This window comes from Nothoprocta perdicaria, unplaced genomic scaffold, assembly GCF_003342845.1.
Source record: "Nothoprocta perdicaria isolate Ctin4 unplaced genomic scaffold, notPer1 scaffold_54, whole genome shotgun sequence".
NCBI classification, from domain to species: Eukaryota; Metazoa; Chordata; class Aves; order Tinamiformes; family Tinamidae; genus Nothoprocta; species Nothoprocta perdicaria.
This window is the reverse complement of record NW_020455799.1, coordinates 3756296-3767627: the sequence shown is the minus strand read 5'-3', so window position 1 is coordinate 3767627 and position 11332 is coordinate 3756296. Positions and strand designations below refer to the sequence as shown.

General features: G+C 40.2%; 1 protein-coding gene across 2 annotated transcripts in view; it reads left to right on the top strand.

Moving 5' to 3' along the window:
* Positions 1-72: 72 nt before the first annotated feature.
* The window catches only part of RCOR3 (REST corepressor 3), a 23314-nt gene continuing 12054 nt past the window's right edge, over positions 73-11332 (top strand). For both annotated transcript variants that reach the window (XM_026048386.1, XM_026048387.1), the window contains exons 1-5: positions 73-154; positions 7252-7329; positions 7917-7969; positions 9715-9876; positions 10220-10344. In XM_026048386.1, coding sequence (XP_025904171.1) covers positions 106-154; positions 7252-7329; positions 7917-7969; positions 9715-9876; positions 10220-10344 — 467 coding nt within the window. In that variant the 5' untranslated portion in view covers positions 73-105. The remainder of the gene's footprint in view (positions 155-7251; positions 7330-7916; positions 7970-9714; positions 9877-10219; positions 10345-11332) is intronic.

Here is an 11332-nt window from a genome sequence, read left to right as displayed (position 1 = left end):
AGGCGGCCGCGCGCGCGCTGAGGCGAGGCGGGCGCGGGGCCGCCGCTAACGGCCGCCCGCCTTCCCCCCGCCCCGCGCTGCCCGGCGCGTGCTGCAGATGTAGGAATGAGGGTCGGCGCGGAATACCAGGCGCGCATCCCCGACTTCGAGCCCGGTAAGTGCCGCCGCGCCGCCACGGGAGCGCGCGGGGATGCGCGTGTGTGCGGGGGGGGCGCCGCTCCCCCCTTTATTATTATTTTTCCTTTTTTTTTTTTTTTTTTTTTTTTTCCCCTCTCCCCTCTCTCCGTGCCCTGTCTCTGCCCCCTTCCCCGCCGCCTTTGTGCTCGCCGCCGGCCGCGGGGGCAGCATCTGCGCGGCGGGAGCCTCGCCCGGTGCGCGCGCGGCGCCGGGGGGCTCAGCCCGCTGCCATTGTCTCGTGCCCCGCGCCGCGGCGCCGGCAAGGTGATTTACGTGCGTGTTTGTCACGGCTTCCCCCCGGCGCTCCTCGGGGCGGGCGCCGTGCGGGACGTGCCTGCCCGGCGAGCGGAGCAGATCGGAGCGGAGCGGAGCGGAGCAGCGCCTTGTGTGCCCTGCGCGCGGCCTCGGGAGCGGAGCCGCCGCTCTCCTCCTCCTGCTGCTGCTGGTGCGGCCCCGCCGCCCCGAGGAACACTGGGTATCCTCCCTGCTCAGCCCCGCTCCAGCCGGGAGCACTGCGCCCCGCAGCAAGCCGCTCCCGCCGCCTTTTGCCTTCTTTTTTTCCTCGCCCCCCCCCCTTTTTTTTTCTTTTTTTCCTCTTTCATTAGGAGCACTTACCCGTTCCGCTGTAGTGGTCAGATGAAGCCTATCTGCTTTCCGGTTCTCCAGACAGGCTCCATTGGTGTCAGATGGTTTCCTGCTGGAAGAGGATTGGGCCGGTGCTCCTCATGTAGTGACCCCTAAAGCTGGAGCCCCCGTTGGTGGGCACAGGGAAAAGAGATGAGGAGGGTGGTGTGGATTAAAGGGGCACCTTTCCTTGCAGCCTTGGTGTAAGGGCAAGCCTCTCGCCTAGAGAGGAGTGCATAGTATGGGCAGTAATGCCACTTACATTACTGCTTTTTACGTTGCATAAATAAAAATAAAGAGAAGTGGTAACTTCCAATAGCCTGGGCCTGTTTTTTTCCAGTGGCCCTACAGATTAGAAAAATGCATAGTATTTTTTTCCCTCTTGATTAAAAGAATACTTTTTCACCCTTGTAGGCCAGCAGAGCTTCTGTAGTCTCAAATTTGTAAACTAAATATGCCTCCATATCATTGAACTTTTAACAACACAACTTAAATTCATGTTCTCTTATATAGGGAGACTTTTTGGAGCTTGTAGATGTACACCCTGGGGAGGAGAAAAACTACTGATGCTGTGCTCTTATTTACTGAGATTAATACATATTCCTTCATTAGAACTGTTCCATTATGATGGAAATCTTTCCTTAGAAATCCTGTGTTGATTTAGTAAGACTAGGCATTAATAGCTTTTAACAGCTAAATCTTAAAACACAGCTCCATGAAGTATAAAAATATATATGTAGCATCTTAGTAGGTTAATTATCCAAGGAGATCTTGGCAAGTAAATACTTTGAGAGGAAACAGATGAACCTGGAAGCATCATCTGGTAGATACAGTGTTGGACAGGAAGTGTTCTCCTGTGGTCTTCCTACAGACACTTAGAAGTTTTGGTAATAAATTATGTAACGGCCATTCCATCAAGCTTCTAAGTTTACGTATGTGGACATATGCACTGTCTGTAATGCAGGGACTTCAATATTGTTGCATGGTGTTTCTTGTTGAGTTGTCCTAGAGCCCTTTTTGAAGGACTCACCAGATCAGTTAGAAGGGTGTTTAATTTCAGTACTGCAAACACTCTGCAATGGATACTTTGTTTTTTGTTAAGCCTCTTAAGATAAATAGGTGGGAGAAGGGAATTGGTAATGGATGAAACTAGATAGAAGTCTGTGATACAAAATCTTCCCTCTGGTACAGACACAGAGTGATAAATTGAGTAGAATAAATGCTTGGCAGGACAGCATTTGGTCTCACTTGGCCAGTGTTTATTGCAGTGAGCAAGGCTCTGCAGCAGTAAGTTGAGGAATAAAATGTTCATGTTTAAGGTTATGACAGTAGTAAACTCTTATATCTGAAGTTGTCTATGAAATAAATTGTTTAAAGAAAAGTCAATTGATTTTTGTGTCTCCTGGGAGAAATGGATTTGGAGTCAAAGCAACAACTAATGGAAGTTAATTGAAACATTCTTCTCCCACCATCTCTTCCCCTTTGAACCCCATTTTACAGGCAGCTCTTAAGGTAGAGCTTAGTGGAGAGAAGATATTTAATTGCAACTCTTTTATATCAATTTGTGAGGTATACTTGTTTTCATATACTTGAGGTATACGTGAAAAGGTTTGAATAAAAGAGGCATTCTGAATCTTCTTAAGTAATTTACTGAGTGCATAGACCATCTCCTGCTTTCCAGATTTTCATCTGCTCCTGATTTTTTTTTTTTTAATTTTTTATTTATTTATTTATTTATTTTTAAGTGGTGGCTTATTCTCAAGGTGCAAGTGTTTCTCCTGCTTTCTGGCTGCCTAGAGCACTTAGGATATAGCAGGGTGTTTCCATATCTGCTCCGTGCTTGTGCGATGCACGCAAGATGACTGCTAGAGAAGTTCTGCAGCACTGGGAATAAAGGGAGAATACAGGCCGAGCTCTGGCAGGTCATAGTACATTTGGAGTTTCCAAAGGCTTTACTGTGAACTTGGCCTATTTAAATGCTGCTTTTCCATTCACTCACTTCTTGGAAAGGGTGGTCGAGAAGAATGTGTTATACTATTTAAGGTCACTTATGAATTCCATTTCTTTGTGTCCTTTTAACTTTTTTCTTCCCTCCTAACCTCTCTACGTAAAAATAGGTCTATATAAAAATAGGCTCTCCTGTATTGAAGTTATTAAGTGCGGTGGAAAAGAATTTTAATTTTTCTCCCTCTCCATCTGTCCTTATAGTCTCTGATTTTTTTTTCTCTCACCTCCAAGACTTTCAATCCCTTATCTTTAAAATACAGTTATTTCTCCTGTTGTTTTTTTCTGGTTCTGTTCCTATTCTGAAAGATGCTGCTTAAGTGGAGAAAAGCACTTTGTTTGTGGGTAACCACTGTGTTTTTAAATTGCCATTTCCCCCTTTTTAGTCTTGTATGCTTCCAGACTTTCATATAACTCTTGGTACTTGTTTATTTGTGTACAGAACAGCATCTTCCCAGCTTTATCCATCTTCTGATGTGGAGCCAAGATTTTAAAAGTGTCAATTTGTCACTGCAGTTATTCCATTATGGAAGCAGTTGAGAATCCCCATAAATTATGGTTCACCACCAGTTAGACCCATTTTCTGAGTGATGTTGGCAGGAGAGCGAGGGCTGCAGCTGAAGTGCAAATACCTTCCCGAAGCAGTTTGCAGGTGTACAGAAGAGTAGAGAGATCCAGCTAATGGTCGTCCTCTTCCTTCCCGCTGTAGAGCTCTGCCTTTTTTTTTTTTTTTCCTCCTCTCTCTCTCTCTCTGTCTCTCTCTCTCTCTGTCTCTCTCTCTCTCTGTCTCTCTCTCTCTCTCTGTCTCTCTCTCTCTGTCTCTTTTCACGTGCTTTAGTTAATATGTTGCCGGGTACTTCCAACCACTGCCTCCCATCTGCTGTCCATAGTGAGAATGGTTCTTGTGCATAAAGATCATGTTGACTCTGAGATGCTGGCTTTTTATTTGCAGGGTGAGGTAGGGCTGCCACCCACTCCTGCTCTTAAGGCAGGGAGGACAAGATGCAGTTCTCAAAGATACAGTGTGGTCTTCCATACAGAGATGGAGAGATCCCCGTAGCTGTGGATGCTCTGTGTTGAGGACAGGATGTTGTCTCACAAGCACCTGCTTGCCTATATGCATCCCATCCTTCTGTTGTCACCCTTTCCTTTCAGCCATATGGAGGTCCCTCTGAAACGTCTGCTGTCTGATTCCTGCTGGAAAAATAGCACAGCTTTGCAAAGAGCTTTTCTGATGGAAATTGCCTGGGTTAGTAGTGCGAACATGGTAGAAGAGTACTGTTCCCACATAAGTGGCCTTAGCCATCAACTAATGTGTAGAGAATATAGCGGGTTTGAATGCTTGTTTCATCATCCTTTACGTGTATGCTTCTCATCACCCTGATTCCTGTTAGCCTCTTTGAGGACCACACTGAAAAAATGAACAGGGTACCATGGAATCAGCTGAGCACCTGGAGTTCCCCTCTGAGGTTGATGCTCAACCCGTAGCACTGCTGTCTCTACAGAGGTCTGCAAGGCACTGGCTTCTGGCACAAAGTGGGAAGCTGTCCAGGAAGCATGTCTCCTTTTCACTCTCAGAGCTTTCTTGCTCTTCATTTCCTCCGCCAACCCCATCACCTTAGGTCCATGGAGGGAAAGGGAGAGCAGCTTGAGAGCGAAGCTGGGTGGACTCTGCCTCCCTCCTCACCCAGGGCTGCACCTCAGTCCTTGTCCTCTTCCGTGCTGCTGACACGAGGTGCCGGTGTGCTGTGCAGCGCCAGAAACACGCACACGGTGCTCGGTGCTCGCAGCCTGCAGGCGTAGGCGGCTCACACAAGGTAGCTGTCAGAAACCTGCAGCTTCCCCTCTAAGCAAATAAATCAAGTGGCCCTGCTAGGGATGAAAGATCTAGGTTAATATTCTGGCTATGATTTACAACACGAACTTGCTTTGTACAATTCTCACATTAGAATATTTTATGGAGCATTGTGAGAATTTCATTACTGATATCTCATGAAGCAGTGATTCTTGACCAGAATTTGAACAAAATATCTTCATGGAAAATAAGCTATTTAAACGCTCCTTTCTTATATGTTCAAGAAATGATCATTTGGTCAACTTTGCACTGTTTGCTATATGTAATTGAACAACTCAGTCTTTATTTTATTTTATTTTCTCTTTAAATGACTGGCATTTAAGTCTGAAATTTTACAAGTTCTTCATTCTTAAGGTGGTGGGTGAGGAGAGTTTGAGGCTTGAAATTCTTCAAGATTTTACACAGTCTCGCCAATGAGTTTAAACACATCCCCAGTTGATGCACTTTTTCAGCTGAGGTGGGCTCTTTGTTTAGGTGTGTGCTTTAAATGAGATTCAAGCTAAGCAATTTCCCTGTGAAGTGGAACCCATTTGGAGTTGAGTGTTCTTTTAAAATAAGTCACCTGTTTTGTTTTTCAGCTTGGGAGAAAAAGTTGTTGCTACTGTTGTTGTCTTTAGGTTTTAGCTTATAAAATATCCTTAGCTCTGTTGTTACAGCTAAACTATATCATTGCACACTTCAAGCAGTGATCTCAAAGCTTTGTAAAGTATTAAGTGCAAGTAACATGACTCTGAAGCTAAGTTCTTAAGAACTAAGTTCTTAAGAACTTTTGATATTTGATATTATCTGCAATATAAATTGCATAAATTACAGAGTGTCTCATATTTTTGAAGGGAGAAAATTAGGGTATAATCATTTTAGATTTGGATGTTTCATGCTCACAACTCAAAATTCTGCCGTACCCTGCAGTGACCATCCTGTTTTCCATGTCTCTTAGGTAATCAGTGGAAGGCAGGATAGCTGTCAGGTACTTTGGTTAAAAGTTGACTGGACAAGAGAGAAATGGTATGCCCATAACTAACTTCTTTGCATCTCTCTCAAAAGAAATACTGTATTCCTGTATTTTGAAAACAAGTGCTATTTTAATAAGAAAGTTACATTTTTGAAAACAAGTGCTATTTTAATAAGAAAGTTACATTAAGATTCTTGTTCTTAGATACAAAGTACTAAAAGATTTTTTTTTGTGCTACTTGTACCTAGTGCTTTTTGTCCTGTATGCACATTTACAGAGTTGATGCATTTGTACTAGTTACACCCTACACATCTTATTTCAGAAAGCACATTAATTTTTCTAATGTTTTTCTAATGGTGTGCTTTTCTGGGGTGCAAGTTGGCAATGGCAATGCATTTACTGCCTGCAAAGATGGGAGATACAAAACAGTGCTGACATAGAAAAGGAACAACAAAACATTGTATGTACTTAGAAAGTGATAAATATTTCTTTTCTCCAGTGTGCTGTTTTTTTGTTTGTTTTTGATTTGTATCCTTTAACAAGCCTTAGAACCTTGATATAAAGAAGAAAAACTTAAAATGGCCTGAAAAAATCAGTGAAATAGCTGTAATAGAAAGAGAAAGGGGGGATGTGTGTGTGTGTGTATGAATGTGTGTAGAAATCAATTTTATCCCAGAAAGCTTGGTTTTTCTGAGAGTGCTGCCTCAAAGAATTTATACTGACACAAGTGGATGTGCTCTAATTGTGGAGCAGTTTCTTAGCAAGATAGGTTGTTGTAAAAAAAAAAAAAAAAAAAAAAAAGTAAGAGATTTTAGGAACTAGCATATATGTTTTAAAATATTCATGAAAAGCAGCTATTAGTTCACATTTTCTAAGTCTTAGAGAATTTTCATTTTTTCAATTTTTGTGATGCTTTTCTTGGAAATTAGAATCTCTGGAATCTGCAGTACTTTGTGCAAAGTCACATCACTTCTGCAAGAGTTGTTCTGTCTTCCTCTTAAGTTAGGTAATTTGGACCATTTCCCTTAGCCACAAACGGAGTGGAAAAACAAAATTGGATGAATTTTACATCTCAGTCTCTTCTATGCCTATGTGATTTAGTTTAAATATGTGTGTGTGTGTATATATATATATGAGAGATGCATGGGGAACAAAATAGTTTCTGACATAGTTGTTAGTGTACTTTTCTTTCTGAAAGGAAACTTAAAACACTTTGAGCGTTCCAAGTTTCAATCTCATAATTTTGTTGTGTTAAGGAAGCCTAACTCAGCCTAGTAGATCCAGATACTCCTGTGGTCATAGTAGTATCAACATACTGATAGTCTCTCACGCTTGCCTAAGAACTCTTCTAACTCAAGGGCACAAGTAGCTGTAATTTGGCATCCTTGTCAACTTTAGAAATGAACTTTAGTGCTCAAATTACAGTAATTTAGGATCCATTTAATACTGGGCTGTAGTTGTCCCTTGTTAGACATTGATTGGTCAAACCTGAACCCTACTCTTAAGGAATTATGTATTTATTTATTTTATCCTCCATCACCTTGTTTGTTGGCTGACATTAAAAATGTGACCCACCTTTATCTACTGTCCTGTTCCATAGGTCATATATATCAATACTAAGACTTAACTTTTCTTACAGGTGCTACAAAATACACTGATAAAGATAATGGAGGGATGCTTGTATGGTCTCCATATCATAATATTCCAGATGCCAAGTGTAAGTCTGCTTAGGAATTTGAATACTTAAAAATAACTGTGAATAATGGCTTCTGATATCTGTAAACCGTTTTAGCTGCAGAGAAGTTGCAAATTAGTAAGTTTTTGAAAAATCACATATATTTTTCATTTGGAGAACTAGCAGGAAAGGAAAAGGCTGCCTTCCTACCCTCTCTTATTTTGTAGTTGAAGCATTTGTTTCAAATCACACAGGTTGTGTTGTATAATTATACAAGTGTCTCTTAAACCTGTCGGTATCAACAGGGTAATAAAACATGTAAATATGAACACTGTTTAAACACTGTTTTTAAAAATCACCTTTTTTTTAGAAATGAACTTTTGTGGCTTTAATGCAGTAAAATTTGGGAAGAGAACATCTTTTTCACAGTGAATAAACTTGTGCATAAAGTTTATAAGTTTAAATATTGCACTAAAGTGTTTGGACCTATTTGTTGTGAATACAGCTAAGAATATTTTAAATGTTTTGGAGGACCTAGAGAGTGTTCCCGTGTTAGATGGATAATTCTGTATGATCTTATGACAAAGCTAACAGTACTAAGCAATAATTCTGACGTTGCTCTGTTACAGTGGATGAATATATTGCAATAGCAAAAGAAAAACATGGATACAATGTGGAACAGGTAAGTGCTGCACAACAAGAGCGCTCATTTAAAGGACTTGTTTTTAATGTAAAAGTGTATCATAACTTTTTCTTTCCCCCTTGGTTACCATTAATTAACGCTGTTTCTCTTCAGGCACGGCAGCAAACACTGCAGTTAATGGATCTGCATACAGTTGTGGTCTGGATTCTCTGCAAAAGATTGAGCTCTTTGTTTTCATGACATGCTCAGCTTGTAATGTGCACTTTTGAAAGGTTTGGTATGTTTCTTGGTACACTGGGCATGTCATGCAATTGTGTGTGTATACTTAGCTAAACAATTTACCAGGCAAGAAGGTTACAAATTTAATACTAGAATTTATATATGGAAAAATATTGACTCGTTAAGTGCAATCAGCATTGGAAAGGTTCCTTGCATATCTTAAAAAAAAAAGGCAAACCAACTTTAATTTAATCTTCTTTCCCAAAGGTAGAAAAACAACACCAAGATTTTGGATTTGAGAGTGATTTAAAAATAAAATCCCAAGTTGACATTTTGTTTTATGAAGTTAGTCACCATTCCATAAAGAGTAAAGGGTAAAACTCTACTAGTCTACACTGACTTAGTTCTGTTGCAATCTTCTTTGTAATTCAACCAATTCATGTAACGCAAGATTCCCTATTCCAAACAAATATTTGGTGTACCAGTACATGTTGTGTGATCTTATTTTAGAGGATGAAAGCTCATAATAGCAAAGTCAGGTGCTCTCAGGAAGAAAGGCTGCCGACACTGACATCTAAAATACCTGCATTTTGATCATGTTGGTTTGTGGTTTGGCCTGTGTTAGAGGAAAGAGGGAACTGTGGATCTCACTAAGGAGTCTCTAAAAGAGACAGATATTTTCAAAGGAACTTGTGATAGAAAATATTTGTAGACAGTTCCCAGGGTAATAGAAAATACCCATACAAGAAGTGCTGCTGACTTCTAGCCCTTCTAACAAGAGAACAGATCTACTGTGTCCAGGTTATTAGAAGATCTGTAATCAGGGGTCTGGAGAGCTGATGAACAACTGGTGATCATGTCTGCACTGCATGGCTGAAACTGAGTGGATTACATTTCCCAATTGCCATGCCAGACTTGGCATCAAATCTGTCATTGATTCTCTGGCAGTAAGTTCAATTAGTCTAACATTCTTTAAGAATATTGAGAAATGAAATGATGTTCAAAAGTATGCTTAAATTTCCATTCCTTATTAGGTACACATGACATGGAAGTGGCCGTGCTGTTATTTGTGGATTGGAGAGTTGTAGAAAGACCACTCTCACTTTGAACTTTCAAACTTGCATTTTGGATGACCCTCTGGCTGCTGAAAAGTATTTTTTTTCTTTTTTTTTTTTTTTTTTCAGTGGGCTGATAGTATAGGCTTGAAGACCTGTAAGGAACTGGGTAGAATACGTACACTTGTAAAAGAAGCCAACAGGTTAGATTTATGCCTACCAACCCAGCTTATGCTAGTTCAGAAACGCTGCTGCCATGCCAACCTTAAATTGTCCAGATATCTTAGCTTTAATGGAGTACAAATGTGCCCACTCTTCATACAGTCTCCAAAGAGAATTTTGTATCCTGTAGTACATAGAGGCAATGGAAGAAGTCTAAAATTGTAAATACTATGGAGAAGGGATTGTGATAGTAAATCTTTAATTAAAAAAAAAAAAAAAAAAAAGTAACTTATTTTCAGCATTTCATGAAACTGGCTAAAACCAAAAAGGGATTGTTTCTTTTCAAAGGCTCTCGGCATGTTGTTCTGGCATAAACACAACATTGAGAAGTCCCTTGCGGATCTCCCTAACTTCACTCCTTTCCCTGATGAGTGGACAGTCGAAGATAAGGTCCTATTTGAGCAAGCGTTTAGCTTCCATGGAAAGAGCTTTCACAGGATTCAGCAAATGGTAAAGTAAAAGTTTGTTCAAAGCATTAAGCAATTCAGCAATTACTTGGGCAAGGGGTCCTGCTGGACTAAAGTTTCAATGTTGATTTCTGTGTAAAAGGAAGAACACAGAATGTAAGGCTTAAGTTCATTTCTTCATTTCATGCAGCTATAACTTTTCCTCTCTAAGGAAAAAGCTTACCCTCTTTTTTCTTTTTTCCCCGCCTTTTTATGTATGTGTGCAAGGCTGAGTTATGCACACCTTTAAGATACTTGGATATGGGTGACTGTAAATAAAGTAGAATTAAAATCTTTGATATAAATTTAATAAAACAGTGTGTTAATTTGTTGATGAATTCTTCTAGCTTCCAGACAAGTCTATTGCAAGCCTTGTAAAATATTACTATTCTTGGAAAAAAACTCGCTCAAGGACAAGTTTGATGGATCGTCAGGCTCGAAAATTAGCTAATAGGAATAATCAAGGTGACAGGTAAGGTTTATGTTCTTAAGCAGCTATCAGCCATCTCTTGTAGAGACCAGAGTCTTTCTGGGTAGAGATGTTTCAGTAATTCAACCATTAGCTTTCAGCATCAGCTGTACTTTTAGGTTTGAACGTCTGTGATGTTGTCTCTGCTTTTGGCAGGTGAGCTCTGATACATCTGTGTAGAACTATATTACTCTGGTCAGTATCAGTTGTAATCATAAACCTGGCTTCAGTGTGTAACTCCAAGAACAAGGTTTTGAAAAGGCTGAAGTTTGGGCACGTGGCTTAGAAATAATGTTTTCTTTGAGAAGTCTAATCCTAAATGATTGCATAATGGGTAGGGTGTGGAGAGGAACATGTTTCTGTTATTAGAACTAGAATGGATAACTAAAAGGTCAACCAATATAAAGAACCTCAGCAACTAAAAGCAACTGCGTGCTGCTTAATAGTGAAATTTTAAGGTACATGTTTATGTAAATCTTATTTTGAGCACATTTAGAACTAATATGTGTCATAGAGAATTAGAGTTCAACATAGTGCTAATGTAACGTACTCTTGTTTATATGAGCAGGTATGTTCTATTTCACATCTGTAGTAAACTGCCTAGCCAGAGGAGAAGAGTCTCTTTAATTGTATGTTACTAACAGGACAAACTCTTGTCATTTACAATTTGTGTTTACTTAGTGAGCCTATAATTGAAAGAAAAGCATAAGAAAATCACTTTCTAATCCTTTTTTGTTATAACCAGAACTTTTTGGATTTTTTACATTATAGCTAGAAATGAAATTATATGAGTGACTAGATTGGACTAGACTAAATTAATTTCTTCATCCTCTGATTCAATTCAGCAGATGGTTTCCCTTCTTGCTCTCCCTCTTCCCAAAGCTGTAGTACTTCAGGACGGTTTTTTTTCCACCAGTTTAGAGTGCTCAATTCTCCCATCTCCTGTTGCTTCCTTCTGCTCCTCCCAGACTGACACAAGGAGTTATTCATA